Genomic DNA, 26,203 nt, shown 5'->3' with positions numbered 1-26,203 from the left:
CAATTAATAAAAGCTATAAAAATCCAACTTTATCACTGCCTTAGTTTGTTTACAAATAATATGATAAATAAATAAAACAAAATTAAATACTAATTTAATTTTCATGAACATACTATTTGTTAACTTTTCGTTGTGATTCGTCGTAATTTTCGCGTTCATTGTGAAAGGCTTCATTCACTCGAGAATCAGATTACGCTGGTCGTGCTGCAGATTCACAAAAAGGAACCGACTCATACGAGTCATTCGTTCAGGAATCGATCACACACACGACCCGAAAAAGAATCCGTACTCAGTCGCCAAGGCTAGCTAGCGTACAAAACATTTTCGCGTAGTTTGTAAGAAAAAGTTAACTATTCATGTCGTAGTTTTTATATTACCCAAAGACCAGTTAAGAAATAATGGATGTAACAACACATTCATTTAGCATATAATGCCATTTTTTTCGATATCGTACTTTTAATGCCTGCAATCACAGTACACACAAAATGTGCATGTAACGTTAACTGAATAATTGTTTGGCCCCAAATCTATAAATAACCGTTCTTCTGGTCCATGAGGCAGTAGCTATTTTGGGTCTGGGGATTTTGAGCTGTGTTTAGGGGCAGAGGTGCCAGGCGGACGAGACGGACCCTACGAGAAGACCGTTCACAGTGGTTTAACTGCGTTTGTCTACAACACAAAGACGCACAGACGTCTACCAGCGTTTTATAAAAACACAATCCGAGGGTAAGTAAATATACTCGGGCACTGGCATCAAGAGGTAGCGACTAAGGAACGATTTTCCGTTGTTAGTGTGTATTTGAGCCATAGTAGAGACATCCTACAGTTGATATGAGATTACCTGCTTTTGCTTTTACTTCAGTCTATTTCGCCAAAATTCATCTAATCACCTGCTTTCTGTTTTTCTTTAAAAATATGATTAATGCCCTGTTTACCTGTTTATCTAATATATGTAGGGGGCTGAAAAGAGTTTGTTTGTTTTTTGTGGTGAATAGTACCAAATAAATTTGTATTATTATTTGCGTGGATATTTAATAATGCTACTGTTACCAGACTTGTAGTCATGCATCAAAGTTGGAAAAACGTATGAGATAATTTTAGCCTCACACTTATGCAAATGCGATGCATTTAACATCAGTAAAGCCATTTTGCCATTAATTTGGCATCCAATCACGTGATGGGAAAAGTTAATCACATAAATGTCTTTACTGGCATAATTTCTTCACACCTATTTTATCTAAAAAAACGTAGCCCTGACTTTCTTAAGGGAAACACAAAAAGGGTAAATCTGAAGACTGGTTTCCTTGCTCTGTCCCATTTAATTAGTTACTGGATGACTTAAATTCTGACAAAAGTCTTTCGTTTGGATCATTTTCATGGTGCTTTTTATACTTTTTGAAGTCTCCATTCTCCATTCATTGCAATAGCATGGAAAAATTAGCGCAACATTTCTTCTTTTGTATTTCACAGAAGACAGAGATTCATAAGGGTTTAAATCCACTTGAAGAGTGGTTTCAATATATAGTTTTGAATCTTTCACTCAGGTTTGTGTTCTGTCTGTGTGTTTATCAGTGGTAGGAGTGATCATGAAGTCCACTCCTCCTCCTCCTCCTCCAGCTTTTGTTCGTGTCAGCGAGCGTGACCTGACAGAGATCGAGCTCCATTCCGTCGACTCCATCAATGACCTGCACCGCACACACTCTGAACAGCACAGCAAAGGTATTTATTCACGTCAGAGACCGTGCGACTTTAAAATCGTCACTGGTTTCTAACCCACTTTTCGCTGGCAGGTGTTCAGCCGCCTCGTCCACCACCTCCTACTTCCAACGGGAATCTTCAGATTCAAGATCGGGGAGTTGTCTATCAAACAGGTCAACCAGCGAGAAGGCCCTGCGTGCGCAGACTGAATGACATATGCACTTCCACTGGGCGGCGCTATATTTTAGCATGTGCAGCCATTATTGCGTTCCTGCTTACTCTCATTCTTATCTTCAGTTTTTTAGGTGAGACGGTCTGCTTGTTAAATCTGAAATTAACGTTTTAAGGCTCAAATGAAAGCAGTGTTTTGGCTTTGACTTGTAGTCAAGGTCCAGTGACAGCTTTTGTGGCCTAATCTTGATTTCAATACGTTTGCGTTCTCTTGCCGAACTATAACATTCCCAGATGTCCTCTAAATTGTCTAAAGTGTTGTTTTTGAAGCTGGAATACATTTCTGGTCCTTAGTTTAACTGCAGTGTTTATCATTTTCGTTTCCACATACTGTAATTATCATTATTCCACTAATGTTGTCGACTGAGCTTTTTTGACATATTGATCCCAAAACAATAATCTGCCTAATCGTTTTCATCAAATAATGTGTTTTCTGTTATTAACCCTCCAGTCCAGCAGAGCAGTGCTCTCCACGCACTTTTGGAGATGGTGAAACAGAAAAAGGAAACGGCTGAAGAAATCTCCCAACTTTTACAAGAGCTGCAAAAGCTGCACATTAATCTCACAGAGCAGTGACCATAACAAAAATATCTGAACACTAAGTCACAGGAGAAACATTACTGCACTGTGAGAAGAGCACGATTACTTCACAGCAACACGTGTGATTCTTGGTCTTAAGGACTTCTATTGCTCCACTGGAATCCAATATCTTGCTCAAAAACATTCACTTAACCTCCTGATTTTTGTGCAGTGTACCTGGAAAACAGTGTATTAATTAATTGACTTTTCACCAGCACTGATTTGTACAGTTGCAACTTGCTATATTAGTTTCACTAAAGCAAACATAAGCATAAAACACTATGAAATATGAAAAAATGTAAATAATCATACCCGTTATTATATTTTACTTAATTATCACTCCAAAAATGGAGTGAATGAGCAAGAACATTACTTATGGTAAGCTTTTTGAGCGACTGCTGAATGATTGTAAATAATTATATAGACCATGACATTCTATTTAATGAGGAAAAATAGGAATTTTAAAATAAGAATAAATATGAATGAAAGTGTTACTACATTTCTGGTCCTGGTTTTATTTTGAAAGATTTACATGTGGACATTTTTCCAAATGGAAAAAAAAAATCAAATCGTTCATCAAAAATACAACAAGTAGCTTTTCCTCTGTGGGGTTATATTTCAACAGTATATTTCAAAAATCCTATTCATCTTCTCAAAAGGGAATTTTTATACATTACTCATGATTCTGCAAAGAATCAAAGCCAATCATCATAAAAGACTTCTTTAGTGCTCATACCCTCAGTCCACTTATCAAATGATTATTTAATTCAAATAAAAATGTGTTATGTAGCTGGTTGGTTTGATTTAACTGCTTATAAATTATTTAAAAAATCCTGACTGAATGCAAATCAGAAAACCACATTTGTTCTTAAAAAACTGTTTGCTCACAGTGTTCTCCACTCCATCCTTTATAACAGACACACTTGAACTTTGACCTCATGTCACTGAGCGGAAGATCTTCACGGGTACCGTGTAGAGGGATCATGTAACCTGAGTGAGGGTCTCGTCGAGCGCAGCGGCCCTGGTTGTTACACACTTTCTTGCTGCAGTTCCTCACACCGGCCTGCAGGGCGGCGACATACTCTCCCAATACTGAGCTAATGTAATCGTGCAGGACAGTGCACTGCCGCTGAAGAAAGGCAAACATATATATTATAGCTGCAGCAATGAGTAAAAAGATACGTGCTACGTCTAATATTGAATATTATGCACTTTCAGTTTGCGTACTGACAGTGTTTAGACTTATAGAGAGGATTAGGTTATCACACAAAGGTAAATCAGGATTCTAAAAAATACAGTTAGGTTTACTTAGGCCTACTGACCTCAGACTTTGCAAAACTCAGCTCGCCCCATAACACGACTCCAGCAGCCCCTAAAGCAGCACTCTCACCTAGTGTGTGCTCCAAATCCGTCTGGAAAGACAAAACACAAACACAGAAGAATGTACTTTAAAAAGATTAGCTTGAATTAGGACACTGTAAGCTTGAAACATACATTCTGTTTCCGTTATTATAAGATTTAATTAAAACATTTCTGTTAATTGAATATTTCTATTTGATTTTTGCTCAAATCAAATACATAAACATTAGAAGAAAAACTAAAAGAAAATGTGTTTTTTTTTGTTTTTCGTAAGTGCAGCAAAATTTTTGCAACCATTAAAAAATATTCTTTTTTCAGTTGCCTGGCCAACTGAAAGAAATTTTAATTTGAAGTACAAAAAGTATTCAAACTGAAATAAAAATATAAATTAAATAATAAAATAACTAAATATTAAAAGAAAAAGAATCTAATTTAAATATGTTAATATAAACCAGCATTACTAATATAAATTTACATAACATTACACAGGTTGGAATAGGGATTTTGGTCATACTGATAACTTTTGACATTTTAACGTTATATTTTAAATAAATTACACAGACTTTGTCAAATTAATAATTTTATGATGCTGTTGAGTTTATGTATTACATTATAATTTACATTATAAATTTTTTAAATGTAGAGTTTTTTTTAAATAGAAAAAAAAGGTTTTTTATAGATGAATAGTTTTTAATTCACTCTATCACTCCTTGAGTGAGGAGGTTAGTAACCGCAACAATAGGTGGCTGTGTTGGGCACAAGCTCAGAATTTAAACCCCTCCTCTTTCTAGATCTATTCTGGGTAGAGGTGAAGAGCCCACTAATGCAGAACAAGCTCAGAACAAGCACGATGTAAAAAAAACACCATGTGGAAATTGTCAAGAGGTACCTGATTCAGAAAGACCAATGTGTGTGTGAACGCCAGCCTGGCATAGGGAAAAACAGGAAGTGCTTCAGTGCCAGATGAATGCTGGGATGCCACTCGGAGAGCCTCAAGTACACGGTGTCTCACCATGAGTTGAGCGTCTGCGTGTCCGGCCAGCTTACGCCACAAATAAATGCTGGGATACAAGGCGGTAGACTGTTGCCATAGAAACGCCAGCCGGTCATTCAGAATCTCTGTTCCATTGTGGCACTGCCCCGTGTACCCGCTCTGTCCTTGGCCGTGATTGTTATAGCAACTGGGAAACCCATAAAATCCCCATAATCCCTCTGGCCAGAGGCGAACACCAAGGCGCAGAGTCTCTTCCATAAACAATCTTGCTCCTAATTCAAACTCCACCTTCGCCTGGGATTTCACTTTCTCCTCTGACATATCTGGATGTTCCCACCTCACCAGCTTTTTAGAAAATTTCCGATATACAGTTCTTGTCCCAAAATTCCACATCCATATGGGCTGCCATGCTTCCCAATCTAACACGGCTAATCCACTGAATGTGCGTCTCAGCACTTCACTGAGCTGCTCTTCGGCCAATGAGAGGTGAGCCATCAGGGATCCTTGTTGAGGCAGGCCACCATTGACCTTTGAACCCTGACGGTTGATGTAGGGGTAAAGGCCCAGACGGCGCTGATAAAATATGCTCATATTTTGACCCTGAAATCTCTGCTGTGAGTTATGAATGATGTTGAACGGGCGCAGCGGCAAGGAGACTCCATATCGTCGCTGACACCGAGCTGTTGGTATATTCCAGATCACTGAAAAAGTACGCCTATCGATAACAGGCTCCACCCCATCAACCGTATTCTGAACAGGGTCGATGGGAGACAAATAAAGTGACAGGGCTAAGGTGAGGATGAGATGGGGAACGGATGATCTCATGCCTGTGAAATACACACACAAATTAGTGACATGCATATTTGAAAGAAGTGTACTTCAGCTTGCTATGTAAAGTTCATACTATACTGGGAGGACATCTTGTGCTCTAAAACTGGTTTGAGATATAACTATGATTGCCTGATCACTAGAGGTAGACGATATGATTAACCAGTAGAGATTTTGGACTATCGTCTCTATCCAGGTTAGACATGTGACACATGTTGCTGTGCTACGTTTTCATGAAAACATATTGTTTGCACAAGTTTGAGACATTGTGGTTAAAAACCAAATGATGCCGGAAGTCCGTTATTCAATCTGCTTCAGAAGACGCGTGCTAACCCCTCTGAAGGCTATAGACTCGTTTTCCGACACGGTACAGGGGGAATTAAATTATTGACCCCACATATATACCCGACCTCAAATCTGATACGGAACGACAAGCACAACACTTGAATAGATACAGAATTTTTTATTTTGATAAAACACTTCAAAAGCAGCAGTGACATTAATTTTATAGGGGTGTGATAAAGATCTACCTTTCAGTGACTTTTTTAAAAAATGAAATAAATAGTAATTAAAACACAAGGTAAACTTTGGTATTAAGGCACATTCGGAGTCACATCATTTGAATCAGATCCCTCTTGTCCCGTAAACATTGTGTTTGTGTATCCCTGAATAATTACAGCCAGAAGGACTGTAGAGTCTCAGATGTCCTTGTGCATCCAGAAGATGGGCAGCCCTCTGTTATCGGTGTACGGTGTTTGCTCCAGAGTCTGATTAACTGGAGCCAAGGATGACGGAGGACAAGGAGGAGGTGGAGGAGCGAAATTAGAGGGAGGAGGAGGTGGACCGGAGAGTGGAAGAGGAGGTGGTGGCGGCGGAGGAGGAGGTAAAATAGACGGTGCAGGATTGTTAAACTTTGCATCACTGTTCCTCTCTTCGTCCTCGCTCTCTGTGCTTCTACAGAACTTGTGCAGCAGCTCCATGGGCATGAAGGAGGCCAGCGTTCCGACACTTTGGACGGGTTTGGACAGCACAAACCCAAGATGGGCGTAAAAGTGTTGCTTATCGTGGGTGGTTAGGCACAACCGGGTGCAGCCGCGTCCTTTGGCATACCGTTCAACCCCCTCCATTAGGATACGGCCGTAACCCTTCCCTCGTAATGTGCTGCACACCACAACCGATTCCACAAACAGACTACGGCTCCCTAGAACGCGGGACAAGCGGGCGTGGCCTATTAGCTTCTCATCCCGACTCCGCCTTTCTCCGCTCAGCAGCAGGAGACACACCGGATAGCCGTGGCTCGACTGACGGAGCGAGTGGACTCGCGCCCCCATGATGCGCTGCCATTGGGTATTAAGTAATTCCGCACACACCTCCACGAGGTCCCAGCGCTCGTGAAGAGGTTCGATTCGAACGACTGCGCAGCTGATGTCGCCATCACACCTGCACACACGCCAAGGGACGGGGTCAACAGGGGCCAGTAAGTGTTGTTTTTTATCAACACCTGAATGAACATCTCAGAAGTCATTAGTTGCTCATTTTTATGGGAGTTTGTTATTAATTCAGCCTCATATTGTTCCAAACCGGCATTATTTTTTCAGCATAATACAATATTGTTTTGAACCCCATTGACTTTTATTGTACTGAATTTTATTTGAAGTTACTTCTTTTGTATTCCACAGAGTAAACCTTATCCAGGTTTGGAACAATGTGTAGTTGAGTAAATAATGACAGAATTGTACTTTTAATTGATTTTACAAAAAACATTCCTCTGTTAAGAGCCATGCAAAACAGAAGAGTAGCATCCAGTTGATTTTAAAAAAAAGAAGAAAAAAAAAAAAAAATTAACATTTTTTTTCTTTCTTTTTTTTACACAGTTACTTCTGTTACTTGCTGCAACAGCTGAGTTTTCAACACCCAGCCGTTTTCTTCACCATCACTTCCACATGTCATTTTCAAAGGCAAAAGCTACATTAATAAAAAGGTAGACTGACATTGTACGTAATTCACATCACTGAAGCAACATGCAAGAAACAAAAGTGGCAGCCTATTTCATTAGTGGTCTTTTTCTGATAGCAAGAATAAAACTTTTTTTTTTTTATCTGATGTTAAAATAGCAGAGGAAGCTGTGGTGTGAATGTGTGATTCCTGCTGTACCACTTGGACATCATACTAATGTCAAATATAGCTTAGAAAATAAGAGAACCAAAGACACAAACATATATAATATATATGTTAATATAGGTTATCTATAAGATCAGGTTAGACATGCTTTGTCACTAAATAGCTTAAAACATCTTTGCATGTACTTTGCTTTTTCCGTGTAGATGCAAGTGAATAGAGCACAAATATTAAAGGGATTAAAGTTCAAACCTATGCTTTTTTCTTCTGTGAAACCTAAAAGAATATATATATGGAATATATACATTGAATGGGGAAATATTTAGCTAAATATCTTCTTTATGTCCCACAAATTTGGAAACACACAAGGGTGGGTAAATGACAGAATTGTATATTTTTTGTGGAAATATCCCTTCAGTTCTAGTAGGTGTTTCAATGCACGTATTGAGCAGGGTAGGCCACGGTCAGTATAATAAAATAAAATGTAATACAGGTGTTAAAGACTGCAAATGAGATCCACAGAAAACTGAGGAAACAAACTGTCATTTTAAAGGATATTTTACATTTCATTTTTGCAATTTCCAAGAATGTCCACAGATCAGTACACAAAAGGAAAGAAATGGTAGTTGTTATCAGCTCTCCACTTCACTAGCTTGCTTTCTAATAGTTTTCTAATAAACCCCGGAACTAAATGTTCTCGGCTTCCTCTTTTGTAAATCACTTTAAATAAAATAATTTGCTAAATGCATAAACGGAAAATGTAAATAAATGATCATTTCCCTTGATAAAACCAAACACAGAAGCATGACTGGACTAAAGAATGCAAACCCAGAACTAAGGGTGCCAACATAAACCATCATAAACCCGTTATAAATACAAACGCAAATCTGTAAAAAAAAAAAAAAATAAAAGAAAGAAATTAAGCAGCCTCACCTGCTGTGCTTAGAGAGACAGAACTGGCAGTTAATGTTTCAAAATTATGTTCATGCAACTGAGGCTCAAAATCAGGAAACAAGACTTTTAAGTTCTCTTTCTTAGTAGATTTCCTTTAACACTGGCCTGGGGTCAGTTTAGATCATTCTCTTGTATTTAGCACTGTCAGTCATGAAAGGAAACAGCTTTCATGACTTTACCAGGCCAAGTGTGAAACGCTGATGTGAAGTGTGTGGCTTTTCGACAGGCTTGAAATATAAATGTTTACAGGCCCTAATATGTAGATACATTAAAGCTATTGTCAGTTTACTTCTTTGTGGATTAATGGCTTTTTTTTTTTTTCAAATCAGTTGAGATCATCTGCACTTTGCCATGCATCTTTCATTCAGACTGATCACAGAAATACACATTTTCTCTAGCTCAAGTAAAACTCAAATAATTAATCCACGCCACTCTCTAACGGGCAATGAACGGAGTCTAATTCAACGTTCCTAAATATAGCAGCTGCTGATCATAAAACGAATTACTAAAGACTTGTCTGTTTTTAAAGCACATTAACGGCATGCCTCGACACTCGAGCGCGACACCACACACCGCAAGTCAGAGAAGTGACCGCGTAAACGGACAAACACCGCGAGAGGTTACGATTCCCGTTCAAATGCGTGTAAGAGACCCATGGACCCCGGTTTATTTCGGATTTAGTTTATATCAGTTCTTATCTGCGATACCTACATGCTGGTAACTTTATCGCTGTCACAGCAGCTGTCGTTTGAATCTCCCTCTTCTTCTAGTGAAGCAGACGGAAGAGCGCGAGTCGGTTTACTGCCGCCTGCCGGACAAACCCAGCTCCTACACGAGCACATCAGCGGGGATATTCTGGAAACACTGTAAGCCTGCAGTGCTCCGCTGCTTAAATGTGACCCTGGGCCACAAAATCAGTCGTAAGCAGCACCGGTATATTTGTAGCAATAGCCAACAATCCACTGTAGAGCTTAAAATTATCGATTTTTCTTTTATAGCAAAAATCCTCAGGATATTAAGTGTTCCATGAATGTGGATATCCTAGAAATTTTTTTCTTACCGCAAATATATAAAAATTAAATAAACTTTATTCTTGATTACTACTATGCATTACTAGGGACCTTATTTTTCTCAGGGTTTTTTTTTTTTTTTTTTGCATTTTTTCAAATAGTTGCATCTCGGCCAAATATAGTCCTATCCTAACAAACCATATATTAATAGAACACGTATTTACCCGACTCTTATCCGACCACCGTGACCTTGGTTTTGTGGTCACGAATAACATTAATGACGTCTATTCAAGCCAGTTTAAAAAATATATTGTTTCCCCTCTCCGCTGAATAGCTCAAAAACGTTGGGGACGCAACCACTTTATAACAGGGAAGATGCATTTATTTCACTTTAGATGAATATTTTAAACACTTTAAATACTTCTGAGACGTATTCAGTTTCAAAGTTGACGATTCAATTACGTATGACGCAGGCATTAAGAATATGAATGAAAATCCACGTCTTCTTTGTGCGATTTCATAAAGAAAACGTAAAGCATTTAAAAGACGCGTTCTAAATGACGTCGAAGTATAAAGCGCGGAATAGTCTCTCGCGCTGTTCTCCTCGCGCCGGGATAAAAAGCGGCTTTTCTGCTTCGGTTTCATGTGAATACCTCTGGAAAGCGACAGGTGAAGTCGGTTGTACTTGACGCGTCTGCTGGGCTGTGGTGGGCCTCGGGTGGGCCGCGTGGAGTCGTAAATGATTGATGTGGTGGGGGTTGCGACACAGTGATTGACAAACGATGGGCGGGGTGGATATATTCCCCCTAATCCAATGAATTGAATGGTATAGCCCCGCTCTTCACAAGTAATGCTTGTTAATCGCCGTTAACACCTGCTAGAAACCTTACAGAACCACACAGAAACAAAATGCATATTTCAAATAAAGAACATATCGTGCCACGATGGCTCGCAAAACGCTGTACATTAAATGCCATTCAATGGCATAGTAAACTCAACTGAAATTGAATGGTTCTTGCGATGTTGTCTTGATTAAATCACATGGTGAGATCCTAAAAAAACATCTGATGTAACATTCAAAGACTCACATAAGCTAACAATTAAAATATGACAACAAAATTCAGATCTTGCTGATAGATGACAATAACTACTTATGTTCCAGATGTTTTAGAAATGATATTATTTAGAAGTGGCCTGTGTGAATTTAGCAAGCTGTGACATATAATATACAGTACACAGCATAAATGAGCCTACACCCCATCTGAAACAAATTCAGCAATTTTGTCCTTATATAGAATACATATAGGCTTCCTTATAGACAAGGTTGATCAGTTACCAAAAAAGCATGTAGAGATTAGGACAATACAATGTTGATCTAAAAGTGTTACAAAATAAAACTACAAAATAAATCCCTAAAGGCATTTTTGATCAACAGGTATGTTAATCAAACCATTTCATTTTACTATAAATGTAACATACAGCCCATTTAATAAATCTTAAAGCTGAACACACTGGAACCACGTTAAAAACTAAACAGATGTTTGTGAACACTGCAGCAAAATACAGAATTCCCAAATGAATTGTGACAAATGTGATTTTTTTCTAAGGAAAGCACAGGAACGCCAAGCAAAGTGTCTCAGAGCTGGCAAAAGGTTTTAAAAAATGCAAAACAATGTAATATTTCACCCCCAAGTATTCGTGGACAATAAAGTAAACAATAAAGGGTGCATTTCCTTCAACATTTTTTTCACTGATGTAACAACCCAGTCAGTACTACATTTAGAATGGACTCTTCTCAAACCTCCAGAGGAACCTCAGAACTAGTTTTCTTTAGCAGATGTTCCCAATGGCCAGAACTGCAGAGATTCATTTAGATGACTGATCATTTTCATGTCTAGTTCACGTGACTTTCCTAGGTTCTGGTGGCAGTAGGATGATGTGCACTTTAGCTTTACTTGGTCTAGCCAGGAATAATGATTCACAAATTATAAAAATCTTAACTGTTTACTTGAAAACAAAAATTTAAATTGACTAGTCATTAAATGCAATCTTATATCAAAAAATGTATGATAATGAAAGATGCTTCAGAATACTACACCCCACACCCTCTCCCTATAAAAAAACATTTAACCCCCAAATAAAAGCAGACACCCTGATTTATCCAAAGTTTATTAAAAGTACAATCTGTAAATGCTGAATCTAGCCAACCCTCAATAATAACCAACTAACAATAGCCAACTAACGCCCTAAAGAAAAAAAAAACACTCCGTTCCAAAACACTGGTGTCTCCATTCAAGATTACAAACACAAAACTGATTCCTGACATTTAAATGGCACTGTTCCTGTAATTACAGACCGCACCTTCCAACACACACTCACTCACACACACACACACACACACACACACTCACACTCACTCACACGAACATTCGCAACATAAGAGTCCCAGCAGGTTACCAAAAATGTCTGCTTTATTTATTTTTCAGGACGACTCATTCAGAAAGACTAAAGGGAAAAATTTCCACTAGATTCTGCCTCGCATCCTCCAATTAGGGGGTGGTGTAACAGCGAGTCAACCTTCAACAAAAATAATATGTAATAATAATAATAATGATAATAGTAATACATTAATCAATACAACATGTGGAGTTTAAGTGAGAAAAATCAGTCACTGTGGATACCACCAAAAACTTTTATGCACCAACAGCAGGGAAAGGAAACAAGTCATATTTAAACAAGTTTATCAAAGCTTTGCATTGTCATAAAATGCTCTAAAATGTTAAATTTTTGCGATTTTTTGCATTTTTTTATTGAAAGATATCAACTTTTTTCTTGTTTAAACATAGATTCTTTTATCTCGTCTCTTTTTCTATTTTCTTTGTTGTGACTGCAAGTGACCATGAGAAAGGATGGGTCCTTGGCTGGGAATTTTTGGTGTAAGTGTGTGTGTATGTATGTGTGAGTGTGTGTGAGAGAGTGTGTGAGAGTGTGTGTGTATGCATGTATGTGTGTGTGTGTGTGTGTGTGTGTGTGTGCATGTCCTCTCCAAGCTGTGGTTGGTTCAGGGTCACAGCAGTTGAGCTGGTAATGTTTCTATTTCGTACTGAGCAGCTGACGCAATGACATCAGGCGTGTGAGTGTGTGAGAGAGGTATGATTTGAAAGAGTGAGTGTGTTGGCTGAAGAACATGTGCACATAAAAAGGAATGTGTGCCTACAAAATGTTTTGGGAGTGTATAACCTATATGTTGTATAGTGTGTGTGTGTGTGTGTGTGTGTGTGTGTATGTGTGTATGCATGTATGTAAGGCACGGCCAGTCTGTCTCAGTCCCTCAGGTCCACACTGGATCCAAACAGAGCCACCAGCTGCTCCTCATAGTGGGCGATATTCCTCTTCATGATCTCTTTGCAGGGCCCCAGCAAACGCTCAAAGGCTTGAATGTCGATCACTGAAACAAAAACATCAGTCATGTGACATTGTTGGAGCACACGGCGCACATTTCAATGCAACAAAGTCAGACAGACTCAGAGAAACATACCCAAACATTTGACATCCCCTATAGCATAGGCTGAGGCAGCACGTGGTTTATTAGTAACAAGAGCAAGTTCTCCGAAATACTGCCCTCTACTGCAGCGAGCGATCTCCACCTCAGCATTATCCTGTCTGTCTGCTTTTGTCTGAGACAAAGGATTTGGGGAGAAAATTAATTATTGAACTTCATAAATATATATATATATATATATATATACACACACACACACACACACACACACACACACACACACATATATACTCACATATATAAACAAACACACACACACACACATTTTAGAATATCTGCAATAACTCAATGCCAAACATGTAGTCCCATCCCAAAACTCTATTTGTGATTCACAGATTTTTAAAGAGAAATTGTCTATGAATGATCCAAATTTTAATCTGGGACGTTTAAAATGTTTTAAAGGAAAATGAACTTTTTTCAGCACATTAAAAGGAGCTTAAAAGGTAAAATTTAACAATGCAAGAGAAAAAGAATGAACTCACTTTGCTCTTCATCATAATCTTCACCTCTCCAGACTCCACAACGTAGAAGCAATCAGCCTTATCGCCCTGGTAATAGAGCAGCCCATAATAGTAATGATTAATGATACAATAGCATCAGTCAGGGTCCTGATCTTCAGTTCTGCTCTATTATTACAGCGCTATAATTACACCTGCTGTGTCTGTTGGTTCTTTCAGACACACTGTAGCTTTTCAAGTGTGTGAGAGCTAAACAGAGGACAGCAAGACTTTCAATGGCACCATCCACTGACTCGAAGTAAATGCAACTTATATGTATACAGATGAATTCACAGTAGCCCTAAATAATACAATGCACAGTATATGACAAGAAACAAAAATGTATGAAATATGTAGAATACAAAATATAAGAATATAAATATATAAATGTAAACACATGCAAATATATACTGTTCACACACACACACAACTATATCAATTTGTTTTGAATTATTCATACATTTGATATGTTCAAATATAGCTTTACGTGAGAGTACTGTATGAAATTCAAATAAGCTATCAATTATTAATTTTGACATGTGTTCCAGCAGAATAACAAAAGATCACAAATAACTTGGAAAATGTTCTGTTAACACTTGATAACCAGATGGCATCACAATACTTTGTCTCAATTTGAATAACATACCTATTATTATACCACTGAAACCAAGCTTTTGTTTCAAATGTGTAGTCTTTCAAATAATTGAACTAAAATCTATGCTGATGTCCAATGACATTAATATACTTTCAAGACCTTTTTTTTAGGGCAGCCGTAAAGTTCACCTGCATAATGATCCGTTCTCCATCATGAAATGATTTTACACCCAGCACATCGACAATCTTCATCCTCTCAGAGATCTAGGAGATTGAAAGAAGGGTAAGTATTTGATCATTCAGTTAGTGGTCTAATATGCATCTCTCATCATCATCTCATCCTAAGGTTTTTATTCAGTGTTGCCTGACACACTTTCACGCAACCGCTAAAAACATGTCATGCAATAGAATAAATGTACAATCATTTTATCACCTCTAGCGATTTGAGTAGTGGAACGGACTCGATAAAGCATTCATACATCCTTCTCTTCTTCGCATTGTTCTTCACTATGAGTCTTCGGAACGTTGCTCGATCCTGAAGAAGACATACTGAAATTATTCTTGTGACACTTCATAGTTGTACATACAATGAAACCGCTGCTCGGTTAAAGTGAAGGTGCAGTCATTCAGTGTTTCAATCACATGCCCACAAGGTGGTGCTGTTACAGAACACTAATGTCAACAGGCTCTGTCAGCTCCTTTTCTCTCTCAGCACTCACCAGTCCCCAGAGGGCTCCCTCCTCTTTAGCAATGATGGTTGCAGCACGTGGAGTGTTGTACATGAGGGCCAGTTCTCCGAAACTGCCCTTATTATCATACTGACCCACACAGCAGCCCACCCCGTCCTTCTGTACCACAATATCATACACACCCCTGCAAATACACAACAAACATGTATTCAGTTACGGATGCTGTAGCGATTTAATTCATACTGACTTATAGGTATTGACAGTCAATTTAAGGAATATTGTTAAGGTTTGTGATCATCCAAATCGAGTCACATCATGATTACAACTGCTATAATTAATAAAAACACAAGCACAAACAATTGAATGGGAACATCAAATAAATGTCTGTGCACAATGAACATTCACCACTTTATAGTAGTGACAAAAGGCCCACTTCAACAAAGGTTATAACCATATATAGTTTTTGCATGGCCACAGCGCCGGGTGAAGTGCAGCTCATGCGGTTAAGAGGTGCTTTTCATCTGGACAGAGGATATTATATTACTGATATAAGATTAGCATAATACTATTCTTAAATTCAAATCAGCAGGGGCTATACATTTTAAATGCTAATATTATTAATATTAATATAATATGAATGTTACTACAGCTTTTAAATGTTAACATTTAAACAATTCAAACATAAACAATTACACGTCCTTACAGTATGCAGTGCAAGTACAAATATTTTTATAAAGTATCCAGTAGCAGTAAATGCATTTATTGTTAAAAACAGAATTGGGCAAAATGTTTGTGTTTTTTTTTTACATAAAATGCTTGAATTAAGCATGATTTTCATACGTGAATCAGGAAACAACTGAAAGATAAATGAGCTTCAAAGTAATCAAAGATATGCCAAATTGTTAAAGTACCACAAACCAGCCCTTCTGTACAAGAGTATCACAAACACGCTCTGGCAGAGCGGTTCATAAAAATACACACCTCTCAATTACATAAAAGTTATCTCCATCATCTCCCTGATCAATGACGTGATCCTGTGGCTGTACAAGAACCTCAAACATGGCGTCCAGCACCTCTGAAAACTGCTCCTATACCAGAAAGAGAGAGTCCATACAGTAAATATTTAGCATCCACTGCAAGGATATACTTTTAAAATTATAAATTACTTATAAATTACTGGAAATTTTTTAAAAACAGGTACATTTCTTAGGGTTCACATGATAAAGAACTGAACGGAGTGCTTGCAACATTTTTTTTTCTACATTCTACACCATCTTAAAAACTCACTCAAACACTCAAGATGCTGAATGAAGAAAAGAAAACAACACTGATGTTTACCTATTTATGAGAACATAGACATCATTTTTATAAAAATATATATCATTTGATTTGTTTTGGGGATTTTTTTGTTGGTTGACAAGCCTTCCAGGATATAACTTATAATTATTATAAATATTAGTATCATGGCATCGTTCATGTAATATGTTATAACATTATCATAACACTACATAACACACAATAACATTCTTATCTGCAAATGTTACAAATTCAAAGGAATGCAAATATTCCCATTTTGGAAACCCGGTTACACATTCTTGTCTTCAAATGCTTCATAGTACATTTATCAACTGCCCAGAGTGCAATTCAGACGTGCTATATGACATTAGCAGAAAATAAACAATGCAAATCAGTTCAAGGAACTATAGTTAAACAATATGTTCCTCTAAAATGATGAACTGACAGTGGCGGTTTAGGTAAGACACGTGGGATGAGTCGCACATGCAAACCAAACCTGACTGACTGGACAGGAGTACAGGAGTGATACACCCTGGATGGCGTCTGTTTACAGTTTTATAGCCCTCATATCTGTGTGTGTGTGTGTGTGTGTGTGTGTGTACCTGATCAAGAGCCTTGAACAGCAAAATGTCCTTGCAGGCCTCCTGTAATCTACAACGCTGCTCATCTGTTTTTGGATGGACAACTCTCGGTTCAGAGTCTTCCTCATCATCATCAGGGTTAAAGGCCTCCGCACACACTATAAAAATAAATTACTATTTACTTGACAAACGTCATAAAGACACATGCAAGTGAAAAACCCTTGATGTGGGTTTCAAAGTTTTTAATGACAGAGACTCCAAAATATGAACCATTTATATTATTGAAGGAACATAGAAAACATAACATTTTGTTGTAGTTTGTGTCTGAATTTTTCCAAAATTAGCGTTTTGAAATTTTCAAAATAATAATCTTAATAATAAATGTTTCTCAAGCACCAAATCAGCATATTTGTATGATTTCTGAAGATTAATGGGACACTAAAGCCTGGAGTAATGGCTGTTGAAAATTCAGCTTTTGGATCACAGGAATAATACACATTTTATCAATTTGATCAAACAAATGCAGCTTTGGTGAGAGATTTCTTTCAAAGAATCTTAGTCAGCCCAAACTTTAATGGTAGTGTAGGTACTTTTCAGAAAAAAGGAGAAACAAATTGATGTTAAAAAGAAAGAAAGAAAGAAATAAAGAAAGAAAGAAATAATTATATTGACAGGTAGCATATGTAGATTCCTTCATACAATGATTTAGGACACAAACTTCCACATTAAAAGGTATGTGTATGTTTTTTTTTTTTCTTTTTTTTCTTTTTACTGGAACACCACTGAAAGGGGCAGAATGTGTGGGAATACCGGCTACATAATTACTATAAAACAAACACGAAGGGAAATGACGGAAAGGCAGAGCACTTATCTGACACTCACACACACACATACACACACTTTAAACCACATGATTAGTGCAATGACGTCAAACAGAACTCACCCGACACTCTCCGGTTAAATCTGCTGGGGGGAGGAGCTGTGAAGAGAGAGAAAGACACAAGAGAGAGTTAATGACTGTTCAAATTCTGAGAGGCGCAGACTCACAGACAACATTAGCGATTCAGTCTCCGAATCTCACATGTGCCCTTCAGTAACTGTGTGGGCGTTAAATATTCGGTAAGGTCAGTCAAAGGCCTGTCCTACAGGCTTTACCAGTTTCAGGAGATTGCAATTATGTGTGTACAATCACAGCTGAGTGCACTAGCACGACTCTCAGGAGCCCTGCAGGTCTGCACACACTCCTCCTCCTTCGTTCTCATGGCACTGTTACAATCCATCAGTCCATTAACTCTTTGGTGTAAAACTAGCAATAATCGTTCTCTCACATACGCACTCCCTTTTTGGGATCTTTAGGAGAAGTTCTGCTCGTAAACAAACACGCAGACTTTCAAATGTTTGAACGCATTTTTACAATAATTAACTTGCCACATAACATATGTATTATGTAATACATGGCATGCACGGTCATGTTAAATTCTGTCGAATTGTGGGGATTCACACATAAGCTTTCAGATTTACACCTCTTTGCAAATTACTTAACACTGTGTGTGTGTGTGTGTGTGTGTGTGTGTGTGTGTGTGTGCACATGTTGCCCAGACAAGGTGGTTTAATGCATGGATATGTTGTGAGAGCACTCAAAGAAATGAGTGCGTGCATGAGCGCGTGAAGTGTCAGGAGATGGGGTGCTTCAACCTCACGTGTAGAGGATATCAAGTGGCCTAAGTTGCCATGACAACAAAATACAAGGAAGACCTCCTCATTGCTCTGACAACTATGCCCCCAAATACACACCCACTCACTCTCAGCAACCAGAGAGAGAGAGGAAAAAGGGAAAGAAAAAGACAGTGACACAAGAAGGAAGAAAAGGAAAAGAAAAATGGGTGAGTGTGATATTTCTAAGAATACACAGTTGATCCATTTTAAATCATTAAAGTGATAGTTCACATGGAAACCAAAGTTTTATCATCATTTACTCACACACACACACGATAAAAAAAGGCAGAATTAGAGTATCATAGAAGGCAGCCACATAACTTGTCTAAGTCTCCTGCAGTCATATGATAGCCATGTGTGGAGAACAGACGTGTAATTGAAGATGTTATTTACTGAAAATCTTTCCCTTCACCATGCTTCTCATATTTCCGTTGCAGTTGCAATTTTTCAAGCTGACAAATATAGAGACCGTTTTTGACAACAACGGCTTTGCAATTGTTTTATTCTTTTCTGTAAATGGTACTCTTTTGAATTTGATTCAACGAATCATTTCCACAAATAAATTAAGCAGCACAACTGATTTTAACATAACACTGTTACTTGAGCACCAGATCAACATATTAAGGATAGAATACACTATACCATGTTTAATGGCTCAGATTTTTTTGCAGTTAGCTTTAATTTATTCAAACTGTAAATTAGAGGGGAATTTTTATCTGATGATTTCTGAAAGATCGTTATACTGAAACCTAGAATGATGACTGCTGAAAATTCAGCTTTACCATCACAGGAATAAATCATTATTTCAAAAGATATTACAGTTGAAATTTAAAGATACACAGTTTTTACATGACATTTAAAAAACATTTTAAAAGATTGTACCAATAACAAACTATTGAACGGTAGTCTATGTCATGACCTCCTGATGCAACTAAAAGTAATGTTTTCAATCACTTAGGTTCACTATTTTCTTGTCCATAGGTCTTTGGTTTAAGTCTCTCCTTCAATGTAATCAATGGGACTTTCTGCCCATGTTTAGTCTTTGAGTCAGCATTTACATCCCAAGTACAAACATTCCAAAGTTTAATAGTTTAACTTTAGGAGTTTGTTCTAATCACTTGTATGAGCAACAGAAACTACAAACAACATTGCAAAGAATGTTGCAAAGAATTGCAAAACTTAAGTGTTGTTCTGTCTTGTCGTCTTATCTCTTTCTGTGCCGTTCTAGATATCCTCATGCACCCAGTCTTATCATGCTCTCTCATTGCTGGCAAATATTAGCCAGAGGAAAAAAGAGAGAGACTAGTATTTATAAAAGTAAACAGAATGTGTGTGTGATCTCTGTGATGGTACAGCTAAAATCACTTATCATGTGAGAGTCAGCATCTAAACTACAAACACTTGCGTTCTTTCTCTGACACAACTTACATAAACAACCAACATGCTAATAGACACACACATATTAAACCAGTGATTAAACCAGTCAACCATTATAGTTTGTGTGGGTCACATATACCAATATCTATAATGACCAATACTAAACGAACAAACAAAATAATTTTTGGAATAAGTCTCTAATGCTCACTAAGGCTTCATTTATTTGCTAAAAAAAAAAATTATATTCTGAAACATCATATACTATTATCATTGTTGAAACAGCTGGCTGCTTAATATTTTTGTGGAAAGTTTTCTGTAACAATTTATTTAGTGTCAGTGTTCAATCATCAATTTTTATGAATCCTAGGCTAATTTAATTAAACCACATAAAAAAACAATGTTTACTTAATTGTATTGCAAAAAATTTTACACAAAACTAACAAAAACTTCAGCAAACCTTATTTAAAAACTACATGGGTTATACACTGGCAAACAGTTGGTATGAGAGCCCACACATTTGCAAAATCACAAAACATACTACACTATGTAACATGACCATAACAATTCAAACAACCTGTTTATAACTCGAAAAAACACCTTGTTTGTGGCAATATGTTTTCATGAATAGGCTATTTCTTGCCCATCGGGGGTTTAAGCAGGTTCCTATAACAAAAATCCCAGTATACTACAGAGCTGGCTGTATTTTCTCTCTCTCCCCTTCCTGCTGTAAGCAATTAATCTATGTCTCCATACCCCTCTTTTCCCTGCACTCTCTAAAAACTTTGTCTATCTTTGTGTAGTGCTCCATTTCTCCTTCTGACTCTCTCCCCTTTAGCCCTTATAAGGCAGTGTGGATAGTGTGGATCTGTCTAGCTCTGTGCCTGTGGATTTAACCCCTTACTGGTTACTTGGAGTGAGAGAGCATGAATGACATCTACAATACAGGGATCGTTCATTGCTGCAGATTAATCTACAAAAGTGTGTTTGTGTGTGCATGATATGAACATTAGAGGCAAGGTCAGCACTAGCTCTAATTAGACAAGGCCATCCATCTGCTTAATCTGCACCCTGACTGGACAAGGTCACTGTCTGTTCTTTCAACTCCTCTTGGATTGGCTGATAAGGTATTATGTGGTTCTAGCTGAAGGTCAAGGCATGTCCAATCAAAGTGTACACTTTGCAAACGGAGTTCACCGGTTGGTTACACTCCAGTCGCCAATGACCTCCTCTCCTTGAACCACCACCACTAATCAGACTGACCTACGAACATCTTATAAGGAAAACTTGTGTGTGGTGTTTGTCTATTATCTGGCAAAAACACGAGATCAGAACGATGAGTCCCACTCTGCTGAGTGGGAAAAAGAGAAGACATTAATGATTAGATTTAACTGGAGACTAAAATAGTGTAGGCAACAATGACAATAATGTGCAGGGTTTCCACATCCTGCTTAACCTTTGGCCTTACCAATGATGTCTTAAGAAAGAACAGCTCTGCACTTCTCTAAGGACGGATGGATTATGCCATGAGTGTAGTACAGCAGTCTAAAACTCTTAAAGCAATATCATTTCATCTTAACTTATTTTCTATCACTGAAGCACTCAGAATACAGAATTACTGTGATAACTTAATGCATATGATTAGCTATTAATACTTCATAAACTCTTACAAGCACACTATAATGCTGCCTCTGAAATCAATGACCAGGGTGGGAAGAACAAACAGGGCAGGGTCAGTCTGTCACCCTCTTGCTGATATATATAAAGAGGAAGTGCTAAAGTTCAGATTGTTATCCAAACCTCAAACATAAAGAATAACAGATATAGACACACCCAGGCATACAAAACACACAAACAATACATGCACACTAAAAACAGGTATTGAAAGAATATATACAAAAAGCATGTGCATAACCAATGTGTGACAGGCCCTGCAATAAAGACAAAAGCATGTAATACTTCATTTTCCCTTTATGTAATCCAAATAAAGATGAAGACAGAGTGTGAAAAATGCTCTTTATATTTTTCATTCTCATAGTGAAAACATTAAATCAAAACCAGCCCAACCAGTTAACTACTTGCGTATGTACTTGATATAAAAATAAGTAGTAAAATAGGCGCAGAGTGACTTAACTGGTTGGTTTGGTTTTGATTCACTGGACTATATCATTTTAGATATACATGTAAAGAAATATATATTAATGTGTGTGTGTTTCATGTACTAAAATAAATAGTGCAACAATTCATAATACAGTTAGTAAAGTTGAAGTCATTTTAAAACTAATGTTTAAGCTGCATAAACCACAAAAACACGGTTTTGACTACAGGTCAAACCACCTTCTGAGCTATGGTTGTGACAACATGCTAACTGCCGGAAAAAATTACAGTTACCTTTTTTAAGATCTTGTTCTGCATATTCCTGTAATGTGAAAAAGGTTCACACTCGCTAATGAGTTTTAGATGATGCAATAATATTACAGCTTGTATCTTAAATCACAATGAAACAGGCAACCCAGCAGCGGTGAGGAGCACAAACAGGTTCTTTGACTGTTAGAGTACCTGCAGGTGGCTGTGTTGTGTGAGTAGACTCTGAGTCCATAAAACAGCAGACTGCTCTGTTCCACTTTATTTATCCTGCTTAAAACAAAGAGTACCCTCTTCTCCAGGCAGAGGACATAAAACACACGCACTTGCACTTTACACATTAATTGTACTCTGATTCCTTTCACTTTAACTTTAAAAAGATATTTTCTAAACTGTATGCATTTAAGATATCAGACATAAATTGTCTGTAACAACTATACACCAATCAAAAATGCTTGCTGCTTGTCTATTTCATGCGTTCAGGGTTGGGGTTTTTGTAGAGAGGCAATGTGGCTGAAGAGTGGTGGCGCTCTAATTCGGTTCTAAGTGTGGCGGAAGTTAGCAAAACATCTGAAACTACTTACAGCAATTCTTCAATTCTACACTTTACCCAATCACGCATTTAAATTCTGACAGAAAGCAACAATACTTGAATATGCAAGCAAGTCAAATTTATCAAAACTTCCTGTATGATACATTGCTAGGCCAATAGTGATGATGTGCAGATGTTTTCTTGACAGCATGACGCAAAGACAAAGATCAAGGTGGGACGGTCCTTAATGCTTTAACCATGCCCCAGCATGCTTTAGATTCCTCAGTTCCCTGAAACTCGGCTGTGGAACAACACAACTCACGCAGAACCCATCCTGCCCTCCTTTCCTCCATTATCTTCTGCATGCTGTTCAGTCCAAACCTGCTACACTGAATGGATACGCTGATGGGCAAATTAACTGATTCACATGAGTGATAGTAATTGCTTCTTTTTATTGGCATCTCAGCATCTAAGGCCATCTTCATGGCAAAAGCTGAGTTGGAATAATTCAACAACAAACACAAAAAAAGCAAACATATGCAAAAATACAGCAGATAAAATTATACAGAATTTGACATTATAATTAAACTATAAATCTTTCCTAGCAAAATCAAATTTGTGCTTCTCAAAAAGTTGTTTTTTTTATTGCATTAAATACAGAAAGATGTATGCATAAAGTTGAGTCTGATTTAAATGGGCTGTAGGAATATGAATTTAAAATATGAAAACATTCTCAGATATAGCACATCTGCCATCCTGGCACGGTGCCATCATCCAGATGTTCACTGGCCAATAATTTAGTGACAGCAAATAATCTTCTTGGGTGTTGTCGAATAACAACAACAATTTTCTTGGTAACTACACTTGCACTAGAAAAAGAGCCACTCAGCTCAGATTTCCAACTTTTTCCATTTCTCCATTTAATACTTAACGAATCCAAGAGCTCTTGTGGATATGAAACTGGCTGTACACCTCAGAATCTCATTGGATGCAGTGTTTCACTCAGCATTGTTTGCTTAATAGACACATTTGTTTTCTTAAAATTGCATGGAAATTCTTTAGTCTAATAGAATTCTATGAACAATTGCTTTTAAATTGTCATGTACACTTAGACAAAGCACCCTCGATATCACAGTGGATGTAAATGTACTTACTGTGCATATTTGGATTTTTGCATATTATATAGTAAAGTATGCATATTTGATCGTGAGAAGAGACTGATGTACCTGCTAGAATCTAACCACTGAAAGTGCACAATCAAAATGATCTAAGATCAGATTTAACACACAGACAGGCACGGACTTCCCCATTCTATTTAGCAAAAGGTTGCAAGAACAATAACATACTTAAATATTAAAAACAATCATTGTAAACAAGCCATAATCCACTCAGTCACAGGCAGGCATTGCATTATGCGGCTTGATGAAATATGATTAAGCGATTTGGGCAGGTGTTATAATCCCTGTATCCATTTCTGCACTTCTTTCCTAACTGTCCTCCGTGGCCCCTGAATTCTCTCAATGGATAAATTCACAACTGCTGACTTTAAGAAAGGTCTGCCAGTGAAATCAGCTTGGTTTCCACTAGGAAAGCGCAGCTGCTCGCTCTGCTCTACATGAAAGGAAAGAGGCGCTGCTTTGATGTGCGCGAGCGCACCTCTATCCATTATGAAAAATCCCTGTTAGCATTCTCAATGGCCAGCCCGCATCCATTCATACAAGCAATTCATACAGTACGAATTGGCTAACATCGCCACCCCGATCACACACACACACGCATCCCATTTCTATTCAAAAACGAAAGTGCATCAATATTAATGCAAATCCATTAAGCGTGCAGTCTAGCCCTTCTTAATTCTGCATGCGTCGCGGGTAACTGGGGATACCACTTGTCACTCTGTCAATCAAGCCCGTGGATGAGAGCTCGAGCGAGTGTCATGGAAACAGCCTAGATAAGGCTATTCCTCGCGTTGCCCATCGCAAGAAAAATCCGACACCCTCGTTAACCGTGCAAACACACCATCCACTAAAACAAAGGCAAACAGCAATATCGTCTCTTTTACAGTCGGTGTAATAAATCGCGTTTAATAAAGAGGCACTCACGCTCAAAATCTGAGTCATCGTCCTCGTCGTCCTCGTCGCCGTTCGACTCGGTCTGCATCGGCTCGCCATCAAACATCACTCCCTTCCCCCCGGTCTTGGCGGCGGAGGCGGCTCCGGACCCGTCCTGGCTCCTGGTGTCCCGCAGGCGGGTGAAATACTGCACGGCAAACTCCACCAGGTCCGGCGGCCTCTGGCGCAGCACCTCCACGGTGTAGCCTTGAAGCAGCTCCGTCAGACCGACTGGAATCTCAATACTCATGTCTAAACAGTAGTAGGGGTTTGTGCGGATATCTGACCCTGTTCTAAACGGCTCCCGAACTATGGTACAAAAATATAAATCGAGTCTTTCCCGTATCAGTGCATGCAGCGGGGTTGCAGCGCAAGAAATCTCGCGAGGGACTTAGTTAAATTTGGTAGCAAAGGTCAGCTGAAACCAGCCCAACACATAAGATTCTTCGGTTTTTGCTTCCCAAGGTGGGAATTAATCAGGCCGAGCAGTAGATTATAGAGGCTGACAGCTCCGTTTCCTCCTCCTGCTGCTCAACAGATCTCTTGGCAAGTATACTGTACTGTGCGCTAAACCAGCGACTTCAAATTAAAATCGCTCCTCTATTGTGTCATATGGTACAAAGAAAGCAATGAATAGGAGTCAAAAAGTGCAGTTAATAAGATTAGAAGCTGATTAAACCCAGGCTGAGAGTTAGCGATGCAGCTATCCGAGTTAGCAGACGAGGCCTTGCCTTTGCACAAAGCGTGTTTAGTTTCTATAAGCGACCTTTTGTTTTCTAATACCTTATTAACGGATATGCACGAGAGAATAAGCCAGTCCCGAGAAAGAATAAACTTAATATAACGTTATGTAAATTCAGAGAACTGCTGATATGTTGTATGACAGCTCCGTCTGTATAACGTATATCACCAGCGCACGGGTCCCGTCTCTCTTTTCAGTTTTTTTCTCTCCTAGGATTCCGTTTTGTTGGTCGTAATCACAGCAGGTGTTTTGGCGTGTGGGTAGCGGACTCTACCGGGGAGGTAGCCGTGTCGTCGCCGGGGCTCGAGAAGGAGCGAGGCCGCGCCGGGGTGAGCGTGCAGGCGGCCCGGCGCTGACAGGGACGATGCCGGGTG

At 38.4% G+C, this 26,203-nt stretch overlaps 4 protein-coding genes across 5 annotated transcripts; 1 reads left to right on the top strand and 3 right to left on the bottom strand.

The window, feature by feature from the left end:
- Nucleotides 1-291: 291 nt before the first annotated feature.
- si:dkey-20d21.12 (uncharacterized protein LOC556245 homolog) lies at nucleotides 292-2,967 on the top strand. The gene is made up of 4 exons (XM_043246844.1): nucleotides 292-726; nucleotides 1,573-1,719; nucleotides 1,791-2,003; nucleotides 2,381-2,967. Exons 2-4 carry the CDS (start codon nucleotides 1,587-1,589, stop codon nucleotides 2,503-2,505), a joined length of 471 nt encoding a protein of 156 aa, XP_043102779.1. The 5' UTR covers nucleotides 292-726; nucleotides 1,573-1,586; the 3' UTR covers nucleotides 2,506-2,967.
- hyal3 (hyaluronidase 3) lies at nucleotides 2,379-9,608 on the bottom strand. Of its 2 annotated transcripts, none has more exons than XM_043246822.1 (4): nucleotides 9,473-9,608; nucleotides 4,757-5,688; nucleotides 3,831-3,920; nucleotides 2,379-3,637 (listed from the first exon to the last, which is right to left on the bottom strand). In XM_043246822.1, exons 2-4 carry the CDS (start codon nucleotides 5,684-5,686, stop codon nucleotides 3,377-3,379), a joined length of 1,281 nt encoding a protein of 426 aa, XP_043102757.1. In that variant the 5' UTR covers nucleotides 5,687-5,688; nucleotides 9,473-9,608; the 3' UTR covers nucleotides 2,379-3,376. The 2 variants fall into 2 exon arrangements, with proteins under 2 accessions (XP_043102757.1, XP_043102756.1); XM_043246821.1 differs by lacking the exon at nucleotides 9,473-9,608 and adding an exon at nucleotides 8,741-9,461.
- LOC122350705 (N-alpha-acetyltransferase 80) lies at nucleotides 6,149-12,200 on the bottom strand. Its single transcript, XM_043247391.1, has 3 exons — nucleotides 12,193-12,200; nucleotides 10,425-10,610; nucleotides 6,149-7,129 (listed from the first exon to the last, which is right to left on the bottom strand). The coding sequence occupies exons 1-3, from the start codon at nucleotides 12,198-12,200 to the stop codon at nucleotides 6,388-6,390; spliced, it is 936 nt and encodes a 311-aa protein (XP_043103326.1). The 3' UTR covers nucleotides 6,149-6,387.
- On the bottom strand, nucleotides 11,925-25,337 carry prkar2aa (protein kinase, cAMP-dependent, regulatory, type II, alpha A). The gene is made up of 10 exons (XM_043246826.1): nucleotides 25,079-25,337; nucleotides 17,934-17,969; nucleotides 17,012-17,148; nucleotides 16,095-16,201; nucleotides 15,144-15,297; nucleotides 14,858-14,959; nucleotides 14,614-14,688; nucleotides 13,816-13,881; nucleotides 13,310-13,448; nucleotides 11,925-13,219 (listed from the first exon to the last, which is right to left on the bottom strand). The coding sequence occupies exons 1-10, from the start codon at nucleotides 25,335-25,337 to the stop codon at nucleotides 13,095-13,097; spliced, it is 1,200 nt and encodes a 399-aa protein (XP_043102761.1). The 3' UTR covers nucleotides 11,925-13,094.
- Between the last annotated feature and the right edge of the window lie 866 nt (nucleotides 25,338-26,203).

The sequence above is a fragment of the Puntigrus tetrazona genome, chromosome 8 (genome assembly GCF_018831695.1).
Source record: "Puntigrus tetrazona isolate hp1 chromosome 8, ASM1883169v1, whole genome shotgun sequence".
Lineage (NCBI taxonomy): Eukaryota > Metazoa > Chordata > Actinopteri > Cypriniformes > Cyprinidae > Puntigrus > Puntigrus tetrazona.
Note: the sequence above shows the minus strand (reverse complement) of the source record. Positions and strands in the feature narration are given on the sequence as shown.

What these genes read in the sequence shown, in the direction of transcription:
- si:dkey-20d21.12 (XM_043246844.1), top strand. Translation starts at nt 1,587, where the DNA reads ATGAAGTCCACTCCTCCTCCTCCTCCTCCAGCTTTTGTTCGTGTCAGC. An exon ending in CTCTGAACAGCACAGCAAAG is followed by an intron (nt 1,720 to 1,790) that starts GTATTTATTCAC and finishes TTTCGCTGGCAG; the next exon opens with GTGTTCAGCCGCCTCGTCCA. An exon ending in TCTTATCTTCAGTTTTTTAG is followed by an intron (nt 2,004 to 2,380) that starts GTGAGACGGTCT and finishes TTAACCCTCCAG; the next exon opens with TCCAGCAGAGCAGTGCTCTC.
- LOC122350705 (XM_043247391.1), bottom strand. An exon ending in TCACCTGTCGCTTTCCAGAG is followed by an intron (nt 7,130 to 10,424) that starts GTATTCACATGA and finishes GCGTGTGTGCAG; the next exon opens with GTGTGATGGCGACATCAGCT.
- hyal3 (XM_043246822.1), bottom strand. Translation starts at nt 5,686, where the DNA reads ATGAGATCATCCGTTCCCCATCTCATCCTCACCTTAGCCCTGTCACTT. An exon ending in CATTGGTCTTTCTGAATCAG is followed by an intron (nt 3,921 to 4,756) that starts GTACCTCTTGAC and finishes TTGTCTTTCCAG; the next exon opens with ACGGATTTGGAGCACACACT. An exon ending in TGAGTTTTGCAAAGTCTGAG is followed by an intron (nt 3,638 to 3,830) that starts GTCAGTAGGCCT and finishes GCCTTTCTTCAG; the next exon opens with CGGCAGTGCACTGTCCTGCA.
- prkar2aa (XM_043246826.1), bottom strand. Translation starts at nt 25,337, where the DNA reads ATGAGTATTGAGATTCCAGTCGGTCTGACGGAGCTGCTTCAAGGCTAC. An exon ending in ATTTAACCGGAGAGTGTCGG is followed by an intron (nt 17,149 to 17,933) that starts GTGAGTTCTGTT and finishes TTATTTTTATAG; the next exon opens with TGTGTGCGGAGGCCTTTAAC. An exon ending in TGTTCAAGGCTCTTGATCAG is followed by an intron (nt 16,202 to 17,011) that starts GTACACACACAC and finishes TTTCTGGTATAG; the next exon opens with GAGCAGTTTTCAGAGGTGCT.